This window comes from Pseudophryne corroboree, chromosome 3 (assembly GCF_028390025.1).
Source record: "Pseudophryne corroboree isolate aPseCor3 chromosome 3, aPseCor3.hap2, whole genome shotgun sequence".
NCBI classification, from domain to species: Eukaryota; Metazoa; Chordata; class Amphibia; order Anura; family Myobatrachidae; genus Pseudophryne; species Pseudophryne corroboree.
Window position 1 is genome coordinate 427884258 of NC_086446.1, and position 21701 is coordinate 427905958.

The window sequence follows — 21701 nt, forward strand, 5'->3', positions numbered from 1 at the left end:
GAGGACTTTCCAATGGGACCTACTGGACAAGTGGTCCGGGTCACATCTACAGATTCATCAGTTGATCACCCTGGCCCCCAGGGCCAGGGTATCTCTCCTGTGGTGGCTGCATAGTGCTCACCTTCTAAAGGGTCGCAGGTTCGGCATTCAGGATTGGATTCTGGTAACCACGGACGCGAGCCTCCGAGGTTGGGGAGCAGTCACACAGGGAAGAAACTTCCAAGGTCTTTGGTCAAGCCAGGAAACTTGTCTTCACATCAACGTCCTGGAGCTGAGGGCCATATACAACGCCCTTCGTCAAGCGGAGACTTTGCTTCGCGATCTACCGGTTCTGATTCAGTCAGACAACATCACCGCAGTGGCTCATGTGAACCGCCAAGGCGGCACAAGGAGCAGAGTGGCAATGACGGAAGCCACCAGGATTATTCGCTGGGCGGAAAATCATGTCAGCCCACTGTCAGCAGTGTTCATTCTGGGGGTGGACAACTGGGAAGCAGACTTCCTCAGCAGACACGATCTACATCCAGGAGAGTGGGGACTTCATCAGGAAGTCTTCGCACAGATTGCAAGTCAGTGGGGACTGCCCCAAATAGACATGATGGCGTCCCGCCTCAACAAAAAACTACAGAGGTATTGCGCCAGGTCAAGAGACCCTCAGGCGGTGGCAGTGGATGCCCTGGTGACACCGTGGGTGTTCCAGTCGGTCTATGTGTTTCCTCCTCTTCCTCTCATCCCCAAGGTGTTGAGAATCATAAGAAAAAGAGGAGTACAGACAATTCTCATTGTTCCAGACTGGCCGCGAAAGGCCTGGTATCCGGATCTGCAGGAAATGCTCACAGAAAATCCGTGGCCCCTTCCGCTAAGACAGGACCTGTTGCAACAGGGGCCCTGTCTGTTTCAAGACTTACCGCGGCTGCGTTTGACGGCATGGCGGTTGAACGCCGGATTCTAGCGGAAAAGGGTATTCCGTATAAGGTCATTCCTACTCTGATAAAGGCTAGGAAGGTCGTGACAGCTAAACATTATCACCGTATATGGCGGAAGTATGTTTCTTGGTGTGAGGCTAGGAAGGCTCCTACGGAAGAATTGCATCTGGGCCGTTTCCTTCACTTCCTACAAACTGGAGTGAATTTGGGCCTAAAATTAGGCTCCATTAGGGTTCAGATTTCGGCCCTATCCATTTTCTTTCAGAAGGAATTAGCTTCTCTCCCAGAAGTACAGACTTTTGTGAAGGGAGTGCTGCATATTCAGCCTCCTTTTGTACCCCCGGTGGCGCCTTGGGACCTTAACGTGGTGTTGAGTTTCCTTAAGTCCCACTGGTTTGAACCACTTAAAACGGTGGAATTAAAGTATCTCACTTGGAAAGTGGTTATGTTGTTAGCCTTGGCTTCGGCTAGGCGAGTGTCGGAGTTGGCGGCATTGTCTCACAAAAGCCCCTATCTGGTTTTCCATGTGGATAGAGCAGAATTGCGGACTCGTCCTCAATTCTTGCCAAAAGTGGTTTCATCTTTTCATATGAATCAACCTATTGTGGTGCCTGTGGCTACGCGAGACTTGGAGGATTCCGAGTCCCTTGATGTAGTCAGGGCTTTGAAAATTTATGTGGCCAGAACGGCTCGGGTCAGAAAAACAGAGGCACTGTTTGTCCTGTATGCAGCCAACAAGGTTGGCGCTCCTGCTTCTAAGCAGACTATTGCTCGCTGGATCTGTAACACAATTCAGCAGGCTCATTTTACGGCTGGATTGCCGTTACCAAAATCGGTTAAGGCCCATTCCACTAGGAAGGTGGGCTCTTCTTGGGCGGCTGCCCGAGGCGTCTCGGCATTACAGTTGTGCCGAGCAGCTACCTGCTCGGGTTCAAACACCTTTGCAAAGTTTTACAAGTTTGATACCCTGGCTGAGGAGGACCTCATGTTTACTCAATCGGTGCTGCAGAGTCATCCGCACTCTCACGCCCGTTTGGGAGCTTTGTTTGGTATAATCCCCATGGTCCTTACGGAGTCCCCAGCATCCTCTAGGACATAAGAGAAAATAAGATTTTAAACCTACCGGTAAATCTTTTTCTCCTAGTCCGTAGAGGATGCTGGGCGCCCGTCCCAGTGCGAACTGCTTCTGCAAGACTTGTATATAGTTATTGCTTACATAAGGGTTATGTTACAGTTTTGTTCAGTCTCTGACTGAGGCTGTGTTGTTTCATGCTGTTAACTGGTTCGTATCACCCGAGTTATACGGTGTGAATGGTGTGGGCTGGTATGAATCTTGCCCTTGGATTAACAAAAATCCTTTCCTCGTACTGGGCACAGTTTCTCTAACTGAGGTCTGGAGGAGGGGCATAGAGGGAGGGGCCAGTGCACACCCATACCTAAAGTTCTTTTTTAGTGCCCATGTCTCCTGCGGAGCCCGTCTATACCCCATGGTCCTTACAGAGTCCCCAGCATCCTCTATGGACTAGGAGAAAAAGATTTACCGGTAGGTTTAAAATCTTATTTATATATGTGTGTGTGTGTATGTGTGTATGTATGTGTGTGTGTGTGTGTGTGTGTGTGTGTGTGTATATATATATATATATATATATATATATATATATATAATAGAAAATAAGATAGATGTTTGCCAATCAACTGCCAAGCCTCTGATTGGCTGGCAGACTGGCCACTCACAGCCAGTCAGCGGCCTGAAACCATAGTAGCGGCTGCTGATTGCCTGGCAGCCATGCAAGTGACAGAACTCATGTTCTGCCACTTGCAGGAGCTGTGCTGTATGTTCAGCATGTACATATAGCCAGGCTGTCGGGGTCATTCCGACCCGATCGCACGCTGCACTTCCTCGCAGCCGTGCGATCGGGTCGGAACTGCGCATGCGCGGCGGCCGCATAGCACAGGCGTGTCATTGCCAGGCGACGGCACGAACGAAGAAAGCGGTCGCAACGGCGACCGCAAGAAGATTGACAGGAGGAAGGTGGATCCGGGCGTCAACGCACTGTTTTCGGGGAGTGGTGAGTCCAACGCAGGCGTGTCCAGGCGTTTGGAGGGAGGATGTCTGACGTCAATTCCGGGACCTGCATCGCTGGATCCATCGCACAGGGTAAGTAACTCTTACCCTGGTCTTCTTTTACAGGAAACTTTTTTTTTTCCATAGCAGGCTGCAAACACAAGAGAGGTGTTATTCACACCCCAACTCCCGGCGCAATTAATTAATTTAATTGTTTGAATTCAGCTGCACACATTAAAGGATTAGCTAAATCCTATAACAATTATATTAAAGAAAAAAGAAAGACAATGGTGCGCTTGAATTTAAACCAATTGTAATTATTTATATAAATATATATATATATCTCAGTAGGTGTCCGCTTTCACTCACCACCGAAATAAACAACAAAGAGTCTGCCTTGATTCATATATAATTATTTTACTAAAATAAATAAATAGACACACATACATAAATAACTAAAATAGTGTATGTTCCACACACTACAATGAAAGGCAGATAGAATCCACTAATACTGAAAGAGCTTGGCAGCAGTAGTATAATTGTATTGATGGCAACAATATATATAAGTGACACTAAACAGACTTATCCAAATCTGTTACATCCAATTATGTCACACTGAATATAAATACTGTAACAACTGCCAATATGTATCACATGCAAGTTTCACACAACCTCCTGCGCCTGGCGTCCCAGTGCAGAGGATTGATTACTGAGTTCTTACCCGACCTGCGGGAAATGTCCGGTATTAGGATGCACGCACCCGGAGGGATAGAAATTCTGTATGACTTCAAAACTGTAATGCTCACCGCCGGTGAGCAGTAAGTTAATTTCAGTCCTGGCGGGCAGGTAGATCAGGTGCTGGCAGGCTGACAATCGGGAACTCCGGTCAGCGGCTCTGTGCGTGTGGATCCTTCCGTCAGTGTGTGGTCGGACAGACAGGGAGATGACGTCAACGCGTTTCGTCCCGGGACTCGGGACTTCCTCAAGACTAGCCTGCCAGCACCTGAGAGTGTTTTACCTTCAGCGGTCTGAGCACAAGCGGCAGCCCTATCTCAGACGCTGATCAGAAAATCCGCTGTCCACCTGCTAGGACCCGAGAGTGTGCTATCTCCAGCGGTCATCTTACAAGCGGTGGTTACACCTGAGACGCTGACTGGAGCTCCCGTTGTCCGCTTGCCAGGACCTGAGAGTGCAATATCTCAGCGCTCATACTGCAAACAGTGCACTGGTATCACACCGATCTACCTGCCCGCCAGGACTGAAATTAACTTACTGCTCACCGGCGGTGAGCATTACAGTTTTGAAGTCATACAGAATTTCTATCCCTCCGGGTGCGTGCATCCTAATACCGGACATTTCCCGCAGGTCGGGTAAGAACTCAGTAATCAATCCTCTGCACTGGGACGCCAGTCGCAGGAGGTTGTGTGAAACTTGCATGTGATACATATTGGCAGTTGTTACAGTATTTATATTCAGTGTGACATAATTGGATGTAACAGATTTGGATAAGTCTGTTTAGTGTCACTTATATATATTGTTGCCATCAATACAATTATACTACTGCTGCCAAGCTCTTTCAGTATTAGTGGATTCTATCTGCCTTTCATTGTAGTGTGTGGAACATACACTATTTTAGTTATTTATGTATGTGTGTCTATTTATTTATTTTAGTAAAATAATTATATATGAATCATAGCAGGGCTGCACAAGCGTTCGCAGCCCTGCTATGCAGAAATACACTCCCCCATAGGCAGCGTCTAGTTGATCGCACGGGCAGCAAAAAGTTGCTACGTGCGATTAACTCGGAATGACACCCTATGTCCGGCAGTTAATGATGCATTCTTTCTTTTTTGTTTGTTGAAAATAAAAGAAATCTGAGTGAAATAGCTTGTTTTCGGGTGCTGCGACCATGTTAACCCATATGTCCGGGAACTTATCCAGGATTCTATGGGTTAACGCCCATTAACATGGTAATTTACTGGGCGACAAACTGAATAGCCCTGGGCGTCAAAGTGTGATGCTTCCACCCTTTTTCACCTGCAATAAATTACCGCAAATAATTGAATTCCCCCCTAAAACCAGAGGTGTAGCAAGGTGTCATGGTGCCTGGAGCAAGGTGTGTTTCGGTGCCCCCCTCCCCTGTACTGAATTGGGGGCGTGGCCACCAGGGCCGGTTCTAGACCTTGTGGCATCCAGGGCGAAAGTTTCCTTTTGGTGTCCCCCCCACACCCATAGGTTAAACATAGTGCACGCCAAAGGCGCGCGGCAAAAAATAGGAGCGTGGCTTTATAGGGAAGGGGTATGGCCACAGTTATGCTCCCTGTAGTTATGGACCCAGTAGATTTGCCCCCTGTAGATTTGCCCCCAGTAGTTGTGCCCCCTGTAGATTTGCCCCCTGTAGCTGTGCCCGGAGTAGCTGTGCCCCCTGTAGCTGTGTCCCCAGTAGGTGTGCCTCCTGTAGCTGTGCCCAGAGTAATTGTGCACCCTGGTTTGTGCCCCCTGCAGATTTGCCCCCAGTAGTTGTGCCCCATGTAGCTGTGCCCAGAGTAGTTGTGACCCCTGTAGATTTGCCCCAGTAGATGTGCCTCCTGTAGCTGTGCCCGGAGTAGTTGTGCCCCCTGTAGATGTTCCCCCAGTAGGTGTGCCCCCTGTAGCTGTGCCCAGAGTAATTATGCCCCTGTAGCTGTGCCCCCTGGTAGCGCCGCAAACACAAAATAAAAAAAAATACTCACCTGCCCGCTCCTGCTTCCTGACTGCTGCTGGCCGCGTCTCCGCCTGTCCGTGTGTGTGACGCATGATGTCACGCGCAAGTCACAGACCGGCGGGGAGGGGAGGGGAGCTGAGGGGAGGGAGAGACTTGATGCAGCTCGGGCTTCCAGCTGTCATTGACTGATAGGTGCGAGCTGCTTGTGGCTAGGCGGTTCCAGCAGAGTCAAGCTACCACTCCCTGTACTGTCTTGGGTGCCTAGAGCTGGAGCTCCACCGGAGCGGCCCTCCCTACGCCCCTGCCTAAAACGTATACAGTATCAATTCTGTGTAATACAGTTTGGTATCTACTCTGAACTCTGCCTCTTGACAAAGCCGCCTCAGGTGCGAAGAAACGCGTTGAGTAAACAAGAGAGATCACTAGAGTGACTTCTGTACAGCCTTTATACCATCGGCTGTATGTGCCGGATATTTGCATCAGCAAACCTTTTAGCTTCATCCATAATGTCTCCAGAGACTACTGGACTTTCCACTCATTCATAAACGGTTTGCTTAGTGGCTCCTTGCATTACAACACCTGCCACAGTAACGCTACGAGCACCTGGTAACATTGCGGGATCCGCTAATAAACACCAGTGCATACTCTCAGCGGCTCTCCGTAACATTGTATCAGCTGCCTGCTTATCAACGGACACCTGTAGCGGCTGTATCCGCTGCTTGATACTAGCGATCGCCCTCAGCGGCTCTCCACATTACCATACCCGCTGCACATTTACAAATGGCATCACCAACGGTCGTCTTGCCGCATCAGGTATACAACAGCTACCTACTGCTTTCATGGTATATACAATAAATTCATCAAGATACGGAGGATTAATTACATACAGTCTGTCTATCTTCGCATGCAGGTCTAATATCCACCTTATAAATATATATTTCAACTCCAGGGACTCTTACTTTCACATATGAATGTGGTATTTCGGATTTATTATTCCAATTCAGGGTAACACCTGACCATTATTACTACTATTATTTTAACTGAGTGTTGTTTAAGTGTTTTATAAATTGTTTATTTTTTAAATCAATTGTCTCTCTGTTATCAAGCGCTTACCAGGTATACGTTTTTACAGTTTTGTATCTACACTGAAATTGTACTGATTTTCACAAAGACAAGGATTTCTCTACAATGCAATCAATATGTAACACATTTTTAAATTGAATGAACGTGTGTATGAAATAATTGACGAGTCTATATAATAATAGAGGGAAAGCAAAGAATATCTGATGCAAATAATGGGAGAAATTGCACTAGAGGCACATACGCCCTAAATCCTGTAGAAACAAAATTTGCGTTTTTCACAGGATATAGGGCTTCTTTCTGTTTATCAAAGCCCCCACCTGCTGAAGTTGTGTGAAGTCGTCTGTTCCATTTTCCATTTTACAAAAGGACTTCATTTTTACGCAAGATTTGAGCTAGTGGAAATCAGGTCTCTCCAACAGTAGATTGTGAAATGAAAGTGATCCTGGAAATTTTTTGTACATTTTGTATTCGGGCAAGAATTGACAGGAGGCTGGACGTGTTTGTATCTATGCTTCACCAGTATGGGTGCCACCCCACCACCGGACTGGGCATGTCCATCATGCACAGGACATGTATATCATCATAGGCAAACACGGAGAGGGGGAGGGGTTTCCAGTTGCCGGGAAACCCGTCCTTCCACCGGGCCAGTGTCTCAAATCATGACCACAATAGCTGTAGTATACAAATGTGTCCTATGTTGTTGTTGTAATGAGTATGCATCACTGCGTGCATGTTGCAAGATAGCAGGAGCACACGTACGCACGCACCCAATATCCATTCAGTTTACATGGGGAACCCACGGGTGCAACTGACCATGGTGTGGTGATGCTACATGCTGCAACAACAAAATATAATTTTACTACAGCTATAGCTTTGATACAGAAAGTACATTCTCACACAAAGTCCCACACCTCCAGCTTCTTGCAGGCTATTACATTTACATACCTCCCAACATGACCCTCTCCAGGAGGGACAGAATGCTCTGCTTCTGGACTTCCCTCTTAATTTATGATTGCCAGCACCTGTGCTGAAACACCTTTCTTATCCATTCACCTGTTCAACACAGGTGCCGGCAATCATACATTAAGAGAAAAGTCCTACATTAAGAGAAAAGTCCTGGAGCAGAGCATTGTGTCCCTCCTGGAGAGCGTCATGTTGGGAGGGGGATCCGGTCTGAAGATCGACAGTGTCTAGGTCGACAATGTTTAGGTCGACCACTATAGGTCGACAGTCACTAGGTCGACATGGATGGAAGGTCGACAGGGTTTCTAGGTCGACATGTGCTAGGTCGACAGGTCTAAAGGTCGACATGAGTTTTTCACATTTTTTTTATTTTTTCATACTTAACGATCCACGTGGACTACGATTGGAGCGGTAAAGTGTGCCGAGCGAAGTGGTAGCGGAGTGAAGGCACCATGCCCTAAGCATGGCGAGCGAAGCGAGCCATGTGAGGGGACGCGGTGCACTAATTTTGGATCCCGGTCACTCTACGAAGAAAACGACACCAAAAAAAATAAAAAATCCTCATGTCGACCTTTAGACCTGTTGACCTAGCACATGTCGACCTAGAAACCCTGTCGACCTTCCATCCATGTCGACCTATAGTGGTCGACCTAGACACTGTCGATTTGCTGAACCACACCCGTTGGGAGGTATGCATTTAGTCTTATGTCTGAAGTATCCATTCACTGCACTTGATATGGGGCAGGCCAGTGGCATCACAAGGGGAAGGGTGGGGGGGCTCAGTGACAGGAGTCGGGTGCTGCACTGTAACAATGCATGCAGCACTTGGCTCCTGCCATAGTGCAGAATCTGGCATTGCAAACACAGCACTCTTCGGTGGCAGGACCCCCGAGTGACAAAAACGGGGTCTGGGAAGCGAAGCCATGACCGCTCCCCCAAGGCCATGCCCTCCCATGAGGCCATGCCCCCTTTTCGTGACTGGTGGCTCACCGGGTGTCACCATGGAAAATGATTCCTCTGAGCTAGACCATAGCTTATTGAATGCTAATTATACCCTATTCATGGGCTGGCTCTAAAAACACGCATTTGGAAACCCAGGTAATGTTGTTTTCACAACTGTTAGAATGGTGCACACAAGTGACTATGAGCATGAGATGGATGCAAATGCTGTTGTGACTGCGATCCAGTACGCGTGAAAATATGCTAATGTTGCAGCAGCGGGGATTTGTATGTGTCACCCACCGGCCGGACACTCTAATCTGTCTGTTGCTCAAAATGATTGTCAGAACTCCTGTATGACACTGGGGCCACTGCTGGCTGGGACGTACCCCCCAAAAAACTTGCGACTTGTCTGTGTTTTAAAAGCCACACCCCCATTACCTTCCATAAATGTACACTGACTGTCAAATCCTCATTTTATCCAATCACTGCACGTACGCAGTGCGACTGTGACACATGCACAGTCCAAAAAATTGTTGAGACTTGCAAACTTTGTCACTGCAGCCACCACTGAATCAGGTCCTGTATGCGTTCCTTTCCATGCATGCATTGGGAAGTGTCTATGGCTGATAATGCGTTTATGCCGCATCAAGCCCTATGTGTATTCCTGTATGTGTATTTCTGTGAGGAAGAGAATCCCCTACAGCAGGGACTGATGTATTTATTACAGTGCAGTGTAATATGATGGTAGAAATATAACATTTTTCCTGTATCATTCACTGTAAATTGGCATATACAGTTAAGGTGCATACACACGGTGCGATTTGAACTATCAATATAGACTATATAGTCCATATCAGTAGAAAACATAGTACATATCGTACCGTGTGTATACAGCTTGTGATGCCGATGCACGCACTCGCGGGGTCGGTATTGCAAGAAAAAATATAATGTGCAGGCAAGTCAATTTTGACTAGAAAGTGTACAATCTAGTTTCTAGTATATCCAAAATTGCACCGTGTGTATAGTCAGTATCGATGGTTCTGGGCTCTGGGGAGTTCAAGTGATCCCGGCATCTGAAAATCCCACCGGTCGACATACTGACCAACAGGGACTATTCCCACTCATGGGTGTCCACGACACCCATAAAGTGGGAATAGAGATGGATATAGAACCTGTGGTGAGCGCAGCAAGGTGCGTCGTTGGCTCACACCCCCGCCAGCCATTCAACAGCCGTGATCTCGCCGTCGGTACTGTGACCTCCTGACCGCCGGTCACACATACCCAACCTGTATTGAGACATAATCACTTTCCTCATGACTAAAATACTCATAAATGTAACCAATTTTCCACCACAGCTGGTTGCATTACGATCAGTTGAGACATACAGCTATCAGTGGATTTAATTCACAGTTTTAAATTTTCATTAAATATGCTGATGTTTTTATAGGTATTACTGCATTATAGCAAAACTTGATTATTAACATTTTTTATCCTCTTTTTGTGGGTAAATATTGCCTTTGTTTGGAGGAACCTGACATCATACTTCCTTCTCTCTCTCCAGAAGATGAATTATGTGGGGCAGCTTGCCGGTTCTGTACTCGGCCGAGTGCGTGAGTTATATAAGGGTGTCAATCCAGCAACTTTGTCTGGCTCCATTGATGTAATAGTGATCAGACAGCCTGATGGTTCATTTCGATCTTCTCCCTTCCATGTGCGATTTGGGAAACTGGGCATACTACACTCAGCTGAGATGGCGGTGAGTCTATAGATCATAAACGTGTGAGAACAGAATGTTTGTATTATTCTTTGCAGTGTCACTCCCAGATATGTGAGTTCTCAGGAACAGATCCCCCAAATTATGTTAAATGCTCTTTCTAGACCAAACAGTCTGGTAATCTATCAACTATGGCCAGTGGCAAAATATCTAGTATGTCTGAGAGTATATTAGGTTGCTCTCAAACTTTTATTAAACTGGGATACATAACCTGCCTCTGGGCACTTTTGTTAGAATATAGGCCCTCATTCCGAGTTGTTCGCTCGCAAGCTGCTTTTAGCAGCATTGCACACGCTAAGCCGCCGCCTACTGGGAGTGAATCTTAGCTTATCAAAATTGCGAACGAAAGATTCGCAATATTGCGAAAAGATTTCTCTGTGCAGTTTCTGAGTAGCTCGAGACTTACTCTTCCAGTGCGATCAGTTCAGTCAGTTTCGTTCCTGGTTTGACGTCACAAACACACCCAGCGTTCGCCCAGACACTCCCACGTTTTTCCCAGAAACGGTAGCGTTTTTTCACACACACCCATAAAACGGCCAGTTTCCGCCCAGAAACACCCACTTCCTGTCAATCACACTCTGATCACCAGAACGAAGAAAAAATGCAGTGAGTAAAATACCAAACTTCTTAGCAAATTTACTTGGCGCAGTAGCAGTGCGAACATTGCGCATGCGCAATTAGCGGAAAATCGCTGCGATGCGAAAAAAAATAACGAGCGAACAACTCGGAATGAGGGACATAGTTTTTGCTCACAGCTACTGCACTTGGGGCCAAATATAATAGAGTGAGAGTTTCAGAAAGTGAGAGATTTGGTAAAGTTTTTCTGTTTTTTTATACAGTGGTAATCATTTACACTGCAAAACCAGGTTGATCTTGCTGTGTAAATGATTGCCACTTTAAAGAAAAAAAAAAAACCTGCAAAACCTTACCAAATCTTTAACTTTTTGAAACTCTCACTCCATTACATTTGGCCCTTAGTCCTCATCAATGTATTACATTAGCCAAATAGACACAGTCACAAGCAGTGCAAAAAAAGAAGAAATAAATAAGTATTTCAAGACGACTGGCACTATACAGGGCTCAATTCACCAAGCAGCTGTATAGATAATAGGGATAATCAGTCCCATGGATACATAAATACAAAATAGAGTAAAAACACAGCACTTCTTTGAGGACAGAATATACTACACAATGGAAGTGAAAATGTATTCATATATATTTATTTAAACTTGTTATATAAAAAAATACACACATATAGTATATATAGAAGCATCAGTAAAATGTGTATCATGAGTTAATTGCACACATGTGGCAAAAAGGTTAATACATTTTTTTTAGCAAGCAGTGTTTGACTTTGGGATGAAGGGCCCACCGGGGGAATACAGTGGTAGGGTTCCAGGCTTAGAGGTAAGGTCAGTCTCCAGAGGAGGTGTGGCCAGCCACCACATTGGTTTGACTAACCATTAGAGAGTGCACGGCCTAGGCCCCTTGATAAATATATACAGTAAATGCAGCTCATGCATTATAATATAGTAGATTAATAACAACAATGCACTGTAGAAACTACACCATAGTCCTTTGCAATATAAGGTAGGTAACATATGTATAATGTATAATTCAAGTACACAGTCTGGAACCTGATCCCTAGAGGAGGAGGTGGACCCCCTAGGAAGTGGGGCCCACCGGAGGTTTTCCTGTACCCCTGTGGACCAGTCTAAACCTGGTCCCGAGCATCACAGTGACTGATTGTGCCGTCTGCTATATTAGGCTGAGAGGACATTTTATTTGGCTTCCGGCATGTATTGTGGATTGCTCTGTTTTATCTGACAGGGCTGCTCCATAGTCTAAAGCAGAGGTTCCCATACTCCACCATTACAGTCCAGGTTTTAAGGATAGCCATGCTTGATTTCCATATGGTTAAATCAAATTGACTGAGTTACTAATTAAGTCACCTGTGATCATGCATGAATATTTTTAAGACCTGGACTGTAATAGCGGAGTTTTGGAAACTCTGGTCTATAGGTGTCTATACATATGGCAATCCTGCCTTTTACCCTTACCAGTGGCTGTATTTATACAGGCACATACTCCCTTGCCAGTAGTTACTACAGCTGACAGGGCATTGCAACCTTTGCCTTATGGTCCAATAATACTTACTGAGCCAGTGGGTCTGTAAATTGGCAGCTGTATTAAGGAGAGTTGCTAATATTGTGGCAACTTATAAGTGATCCATAATGAACATGAATTTGTAGGCATTATCCATTAAAGATGGCTTTAGTAGATGCACTCTATAGGGTCAATCCAATTAACCGCAAGTTCAGTGCGGAGGAGCAAGTAAGTGTGCGCACTTACGGTACTGTAGGACTTACAGGTTTTTGTTTGCAGCCCAATAGGCTTGCAAAAATCTGCAAGTCTGGGGAAAGATCAGGCTGCGAGAGGGATTGACCCCTATATTCGTCCTGCATAAGTGTGCAGCTAATGGAATCTAGGAACTCTGGCAGGTATTGTACATGCATTTCAGTTGTTGTTTGTATTTGAACCTTTCCTTTCAGGTTGATATAGAAGTAAATGGAGTACCTGTGGATCTGGAGATGAGACTTGGAGAAAATGGAGAAGCTTTCTTCATCCAAGATGTGGAGGAGAATGAGGTAAGTGGAAGATGGTGGATGGAAGATCAAGATTCGAAATAAGCAAGAGATAGGAATCTGGAAACTGCAAGCAATTCTTAAAATTATAAATAGTTATGTTTTAATACTTTTAAAACATCAGGAATATGTTTGTCAATCTTGTTTAGTATCAGGGGCAGATCCAGAACAAAATGACAGAGGGATGACCATGACTGGGGAATAGGGACGGTGATCCTGGATTAGTGGGCATGGTCACGCAACAAGGGCATGACCTTGCAACAAGGGGCATGGCCTCAAAGGAAATGCCATATCCGTATGACAGGGAGAGGGTGGTGCCTTGTAGAGACAGAGAGTGACAGGAGAGAGAGGGCGATGGTAAGATAGTGATGCATTGAGGAGGTAGAGGGTGAGGCAGTGGGTGACAGGGAGAGATAGTGGGAGACGCAGAGGGTGATGGGAATAGGCAGGGGTTGCAGGGAGATAGTGGGTGACTGGGGAGTCAGTGTATGAGATCTGTGTGCCCCTCAGCCAGGGGCAGTTTGGGAGCACTGGCGATCAGTGCAGCAGCAGTGTCCCTGTATCCCCCACAGCCCAGCACACAGCAGCGTGTGCTGCTCTGTGGAAACAGGTTCCTGTGCTGCCACTGACCGACGGGGAGAGGGATAATTAGTAATCACTTGTCCGACCTGGGACCCAGTGTCCCTGCCACTTCTCTGTGCAGTGAGTATAGCAAGGCGAGTCCTGTGACATCAATGAGTTTCTGGGCTGCTGAGTGCATGAACGGGGAGGATTGACAGAAGCAGCCGTATGATCTGTTCCTTCTCCCTGCTTAATGTGAACGTTGCTGCCTATTTTTTTTTTTTTTGGGGGGGGAGGGGTAAATAGCACCTGCTGCCCCCCATCTCAGCGCTTGTTATTTAAGTTAAATAAGATAAAAATTCCCTAAACGACAGGAGGGCACGTGCTTTGGTGCCCCACCCACTGAATCCGCCTGTGTTCAGTGTAGATGGAGCACTTTCCAGAGTCTTGTGATCCCCTTATGAGTCAAACTATTGATTTAATTCCTTAGTTCGGACATCTTTGTCACATTACTTCTCTATAAACCATATCTATGTGTTTTGACCTAGATAGGACAATAAATAAATATTTCCCTTTTTCTTTACTTTAAAGGTGTCTCAGCCATCCATCTCTTCTCCTCGCCTGCCTCAAAACACTTTACTACTTCATGCCAGTGATGCTTTACCTGAGGCTGTCCCGGCTTCCCATTCCCCTCTCTCCCCCGTAGATACTCCCACCAGGCGGCAACGCTGGGGAAAAAGGGTAACAAAGAATAGAGGGAATGAGACACCTGGAGGAGCTGACAAAGAGGCAAACACTACATTGCCTACATGGTAAGTAATAGATGCATTTTGTAAATTGTGACACAGACCTGATTTTGATTTGGAAGTAAAGCAAAAAAAAACAAGTAACTTTGTATTTGGAACAAATCATGTTGCAATGCAAGGGGAGCAAATACATTGATATTTTCTCTATGCAGGATAAATACTGGCTGCTTCTGCATGTAGCCAGTGGCGTAACTATAGAGGGTGCAGGGGATGCAGCTACTATATATACCCACACTGCATACCCTGCTCCCAGGTTCTTTAATACTCTCCTCTCCATAGTCCTGTGCGAGCTGCACAAATCACCAAGAAAATGATCCAGTGGCCTTCTTTCCCTGCAATCTGCACGTGTGCGGTAGGAAAATTGTGAGACCTGATGCCCGGTAGACACCAGCACAGCGCCAGAATCTACGGCTTGTGCGCATATTAGAGAGGGGGTGGCATAAACAGAAACTGCACACAGGCCCCTCCTCACTTAATATGCTCCTGTGCAGGCGGTGGTCATTGAGATGTTTTACTATATTATATATTTAAAAGAAATTCAAATATTCAGGTAGGTTTTTGACATACAATGCAAAATCTAAGCATGGTTTATAATATTACTAGCTGGAGTACCTGGCGTTGCCCGGGATTTTAAGAATGTTTGTGTACAAAAATTAATTTAAATATTAAACACACAGTATAAATAACATAGTATAAAAAAGCATGTAAAATGTTATACACATCAATAAAATGAAAACCCAATTGAAAAATAGCACAGCACATTATGTATCTCCTGATATACTCTGTGCTGCTGGGGGACCGTGCTACTTCCACTATATAACTCTCAGTGTGTGGGTTCGTGCTACCTCCATTCCCCTCCTCACATTATGTCACTGCCCCTGTCACATGCAGCCCTGTCATCACTGACATATCATACATATCCTGATATAGGGGGTAATTCTGAGTTGATCGCAGCAGGAAATTTTTTAGCAGTTGGGCAAAACCATGTGCACTGCAGGGGAGGCAGATATAACATGTGCAGAGAGAGTTAGATTTGGGTGGGTTATTTTGTTTCTGTGCAGGGTAAATACTGGCTGCTTTATTTTTACACTGCAATTTAGATTGCAGATTGAACACACCACACCCAAATCTATCTCTCTCTGCACATGTTATATCTGCCTCTCCTGCAGTGCACATGGTTTTGCCCAACTGCTAAAAAATTTCCTGCTGCGATCAACTCAGAATTACCCCTATAGTCTGTGCTGCTGGCCCACCCCTAGGGGTGCTAGAGGTGTGTTTCCCCCACAGTGTTTGTTCCCAGAGTGTAAGTAATATGTGTAGCAAGTTTGGTGTAAATTACTCCAGGCATTCCAGAGTTATGCTGTCTGCTGAAAAACCTCTGTGCTGCCTCAACCCTAGGGGTGCTCGGGGTGTCTGACCCCCACAGTGTTTGTTTCCCGAGTGTAAGTTATATGTGTACCAAGTTTGTTGTAAATTGGTCTAGGCATTCTGGAGTTATGCTTTCTCCTGAAATACTCTGTGCTGCTGTCCCACCCCTAGGGGTGCTAGGGGTGTCTTCCCCCACAGAGTTTATTCCCAGATTGTAAGTCAGATGTGTACCAAGTTTGGTGTAAATTGCTTCGGGCCTTCCACAGTTATGCTATCTGCTGACATACTCTGTGCTACTGTCCCACCCCTAAGGGTGCTAGGGGTGGCTGACCCCCACAATGTTTGTTTCCAGAGTGTAAAGGTGCATACACACGGAGAGATATAACTGAGCGATTTTGACTATATAGTCAAAATCGCTCAGAAAGTTAGTGCATATCTCTCCATGTGTACACAGCCAGCGATAGCGATGCGCGTCCCCGCCAGGTCACTATCGCTGCTAAAAATAGACTGTGCAGGCAAGTCAATTTTGACTATGTCGCTGGAAAAGAAAAAGCATCCCCTTGGTTGAATGAGTTAGCCAAAATCGCCCATAGCCAAAATCGCTGGTAAAGTTAGTCAAAATCGCTGGGAAAGTTAGTCAAAATCTCCTACAGCCAGTTCAAGGGAAATCTCTCAGTCAAAATCTCTCCTAGTCAAAATCTCTCCGTGTGTATGCACCTTAAGTCATATGTGTACCAAGTTTGGTGTAAATTGCTGCAGGCATTCCAGAGTTATGCTGTCTGCTGAAATACTCAGTGCTGCTGCCTCACCCCTAAGGGTGCTAGAGGTGTCTTCCTCCCACAGTGTTTGTTGCCAGATTGTAAGGCATATTGTACCAATTTTTTAGTACATTGCTCCAGGAATTCCGAAGTTATTCTGTCTCCTGATATACTCTGTGCTGCTGTCTGACCCCATAGAGGTGCTAGGGATTTCAAATTGTTTTAGTTGCCTCAGCGGTGTTTTAATACGCTTGCATGTGAAATTTCTCGATCTTCGCTTGTAAACTGTGGATTTGTATAGAAAGACAGAAGGACAAATTTTCATTTTTATATACAGGTTGAGTATCCCATATCCAAAATTCTTGGGACCAGAGGTATTTTGGATATCGGATTTTTCCGGATTTTGGAATAATTGCATACCATAATGAGATATCATAGTGATCAGACCTAAGTCTAAGCACAGAATGCATTTATGTTTCATATACATCTTATACACACAGCCTGAAGGTCATTTTAGCCAATATTTTTTGTAACTTTGTGCATTAAACAAAGTGTGTCTACATTCACACAATTCATTTATGTTTCATATACACCTTTTACACACAGCCTGAAGGTCATTTAATACAATATTTTTAATAACTTTGTGTATTAAACAAAGTTTGTGTACATTGAGCCATCAAAAACAAAGGTTTCACTATCTCACTCTCAGTCAAAAAAGTCCGTATTTCGGAATATTCCGTATTTCGGAATATTTGGATATGGGGTACTCAACCTGTATTAGATTATGATTACCACTGATTTATAAGATTCCACAGTGTTCTGCAGCACAATGGCAAGTGGTACACACACACCATGAATAATATTGGAGTCATGAGGTAGACAAAATAAATGCAGACATGACAATTAAGGATTTGCATGTATAGTAATAAAAACATCTGTTATTTTAGGCTTCTTACTGTACTTGTGTATTCGACCAGCCTGACCTCCTTTCTCTGCTCTCTCTCACCCCATCTAGTGACTCCATATATTTCTCCTTCTCCGAGGTTGCTGATGATAGTTCCTCATCGCAGTGTAAGGATTTCCTCATCTGCTCTGATGAGGAGTCCTCGCTGTTATCTACAAGGTAACACAATACTGTATTGTAAGTATAATGTTAGCATGACATGTACCAAATGCTTGTAACAAGTAGTGTAATTTATCCAATCCCCTTTTCATTTAGTCGATCGCCCTCCCCTAAAAGTGACTCTGAACTGGAATTGAGAGTTCCCAGCTCCCCCTCCTCTGAGAACTGCATGGAGTGGGACTGGGGGAAGCTTCCACAGGTGAGGAAACAATCTTCCCACTTTCCATGACCGTATCAAGCACTTCACAGTCCATGACTTCTTTTTCCGCCAGGTTTCTCGTCTAGATTTGGGCCCCCAAATATCACAGTCTGCTCCATCCAGCCCAACCAGGGAGCTTCTGTCACATCCCACCGACTCACCAGAACTCGGACAGCTTCATACAATACAAGAGTGCAATACCTGTAATAGTGTCTCAGAATCTGGAGACATCTCTGAGGTCCAGGTCCAAAAAGGTGAGCACTGGAATAAAGGCAAGAAAACCACTGTCTAGTCTTTCTTGCACATGTATTAACCATGTTTTTCTATAAATTTTTAGTTATTATTTTACTTATTTCATTACTCTTGCAGTATATAGTGCTGTATTTTCAGCGCTTCTCCTTTCCTCCTCCGCCTCCTTCTTCTTCTTCTTTAACATCCTATTGTCCTGCTACTTTCCAGATCTTTCAAGCAGTGTTTGTCATGTTGTCATAAATCTCTAATAGATGCACACAGTGAATGTCCAACATTGAATCCTGAGGATGCTTTGTCACCTGACTCACAAGAAGTGTCTCTCTACTTTCCACACAGGTTAGTGTTGAGAAGGGTGTGGTATGTGTGACCGGCGGTCCGGTCAGCATACCGACGCCGGGATCCCGGCAGCGGAATTCTGGCTGGGGGGTGGTGAATGTAGCAAGTCCATTGCAGGCTCACTGCACTCGCCACACTGCAGGCTCGGTGGCGACCGTAGGGGCCGTGGACACTCACGAGTGGAAATAGTCCCTGTTGGTCGGCATGCCGACCATCAGGATTGTGAGGGGGGGGGGATGTAGGGGGAGGCTATGTGACTGTCGGTCACATAACTACATCCCGCTGGGAATTATTTGTTACTTATTATATGAAATTGTACAGATTTTTTTTGTATAGTAACAACACAAATGTCCGCAAAATACTACTGGATACAGTTAAATAAAATGGCCTACAATAATTTTTTTTAGAAATAAGAGGTTCTTTAGCGTTATGGTAAGAAGATCTTCCTTTGCAGTGATCCACATCCCCCACCCCCACCTCCTCACTACAAGGAGGATTCAGAGCAAATATCGGAGGACAGCATGGAACCATTTATGACTTGTGTGGATATGTCACTGTGTGGAGGCCTTACAGATACCTGGAACATTCCTGAGGGTAGGTTGACAAACAGAAAATGCTATATAATTAGTCAGGTGACCAATAAGATCATGGCTGGACTTTTGTTCTGTTATTTTGATATGCTATACCAAACATTTATCCTTTTCACCTTGTGTAGGCCATGGGTGGTCATTCCAAGTTGATCGCTCGTAGCAACTTTTTGCTGCTTGTGCGATCAACCTGACACTGCCTATGTGGGAGTGTATTTTAGCATAGCAGGGCTGCGAACGCTTGTGCTGCCCTGCAATGCTAAAAAAAATTCTAGCAAAACAAGACCAGCCCTATACCTACTTACCATTTGCGACGGATCCAGCGATGTAGGTCCAGGATTTGACGCCAGACATCCACCCTCAAAATACCTGGACACACCTGCGTTCGCTGGACCACTCCCGGAAAACGGTCAGTTGACGCCCCGACACACCTTCCTCCTGTCAATCTTCTTGCGGTGGCTGCTGCGACCGCTTTCCTCGTTCCTAGCATCGTTGCCTGGTGACGGCCGTCACCGGGCAATGCGCACGCCGCGCATGCGCAGTTCCGATCCGATCGCACTACTGTGAAGAAGTGCAGTGTGCGATCGGGTCAGAATGACCCCCATGATTCCTTACCTCTGCACAACTTTGTATTTTCTCCTACAATGTAATTGTTCTCCCTTCTTACACAGAAAGGTTTCTAAAGTACAAGATCTCATACTCGGATTTCTGCCAAAATCCTTCTCTCATAGACAATCCAAGGCTGGTGCTGCGGATACACAACAAGTGGGATCCCTTTTCTTATTTATATTTATACTAATTGCTTTCATCTTCATGCATTCCTCCATTTCTCTTCATTTCATCGTTTTGTGTGTCTGCTCTGTAGCAGGTGTGTCACTATCAGCATCTTCTCTGGCGTCACTCAGGCCTAGCTTAATGCTTATCCCACCATTACTCTTGCTTTCTATTCTACCATCAATTGTTTCTCCATACTAATATCTTCTTCTTACATATTGTCTTCTCTATTTCTTCATCTGCGCACAGGTTCTATAACTGGGCAACTGCCGCCCCTATCGTACTGTGCATGCAGGCGTTCAACCAGCAGCTGCCCCAGGTAATATAGGTTTCATTTGGCTCCTATCAGATTCACTGTTTATTTCCTCTGTTAGTCTACTTTATATCTGATCTCTTAGAGAGTGATGGAACAGCTTATTCAACAGAAGATGCCCCCTCGGAGTCGAGGATGGTGGTTTTATTGGCGCAGGAGGAGTTTGCCCAATCAAGCGGTGAGAACACTAAGGATTAAACTCTGCATTGCAAAATATATCTGACTTCTAATGATATATGCAATACCCTTACAGTCTTCCCTTCTTGTATTCTTCTTCTCTAATCCCAGCACACAGCTACTACTTTTGCAAGTCTCTATTCAATTGACCATCTTCGTGTACCCACTCGCCTGTCTGACTTTCCCCTACTCTTTGGCTGTCTCCTCCCCTGGATATTATCTCCACCTTTTACTTTTATACCCTTCTGTTCTATTAGTCATGTTATAGACTTTCATCTGCCACCTCCTAATGGTGCCCATACACTTGTGAGATAATCGGTGCTAACCTTTGATTTCGACCGCATCTGTGAGAGAAATCGAAGGATTGTATGCACATTTTAGGTACCTTTCGACGCAATGCGCGGGCATGCCGGTCGAATCTCGCGTCTCAAGATAGTATGTGCTGCACTTAATATTTATGGAATCGCAGTGCGATCGCATGTGTTTTTAAAAGCACATGCTATATATCGTACTGCGATGTGCATCTGCCGGGAGCGGACGGAGGCCGCTTCCACTCGGCGGTGACGTGCCCATCACGTGATTACCATGCGATCTATTGCATGATCGCATGGTAAGCACGTTGGCAGTTCAGGTGCGATTTCATTGCACCTGAACTGCCGTTGCGATGCCCCGCGATGTCGCGTCGCGGGGCATCGCACAAGTGTATGGGCACCATAACACTCTGACTTCCCATCCCTCCAACTCCCTGCACTCTTATCTTTAATCCCTAATGCTAATTCACCCTGTTCTCTATGACCTCCATGTTATCCTGTGGTATATTATTTTCTTTATACTCCTATCTCCTTAGTTTTCACATATTATCTCTTCTTCTCACTTCCTGCTCCATCACTTTTCCCCAGCTCACTCTTACCACACATTTTCTTCATCACTCCTCTCCTTGCACAGTCAGTATCAAATGCTATGGAATATGTGGAGCAGATGGAGGATTCCAGCCCCGGCAGGTGAGTGTGTCTTATTATCACAGGTTCTCACCTCTCTGTGTCCCATCTACTTTACCTCTCAGCCTTTAGCTGACTTGAACAAACCTGTCTCCTCTTTTATTCTCAGATTAACTAAAGAGAACATAGAAAATGGCAAAACACCTTTAGAAATTCCAATACAGCCTCCCCCATATTGGAAATCCCTACGACTGACATCTGAGCAGATAGTAAGGGAGATCGGTATTATTGCCTATGTAACACATTGCTATTGTGTCTTCTGTAAATGTATTGTTATTTATTGGTCAACCGTGGCAGTAATAAGGATGCATACTGAAGCTTACTTTTTCTATTTAGCCACATATACT

At 45.3% G+C, this 21701-nt stretch overlaps 1 protein-coding gene across 3 annotated transcripts in view; it reads left to right on the top strand.

The window, feature by feature from the left end:
- Positions 1-21701, top strand: part of LOC135055829 (phosphatidate phosphatase LPIN3-like) — a 178418-nt gene that overhangs the window by 127720 nt on the left and 28997 nt on the right. For all 3 annotated transcript variants that reach the window (XM_063960331.1, XM_063960332.1, XM_063960330.1), the window contains 13 exons: positions 10245-10439; positions 13010-13105; positions 14255-14475; positions 17611-17718; positions 17815-17917; positions 17991-18171; positions 18421-18505; positions 18960-19099; positions 19764-19857; positions 20116-20185; positions 20265-20357; positions 21302-21357; positions 21464-21563. In XM_063960331.1, coding sequence (XP_063816401.1) covers positions 10248-10439; positions 13010-13105; positions 14255-14475; positions 17611-17718; positions 17815-17917; positions 17991-18171; positions 18421-18505; positions 18960-19099; positions 19764-19857; positions 20116-20185; positions 20265-20357; positions 21302-21357; positions 21464-21563 — 1539 coding nt within the window. In that variant the 5' untranslated portion in view covers positions 10245-10247. The remainder of the gene's footprint in view (positions 1-10244; positions 10440-13009; positions 13106-14254; positions 14476-17610; positions 17719-17814; positions 17918-17990; positions 18172-18420; positions 18506-18959; positions 19100-19763; positions 19858-20115; positions 20186-20264; positions 20358-21301; positions 21358-21463; positions 21564-21701) is intronic.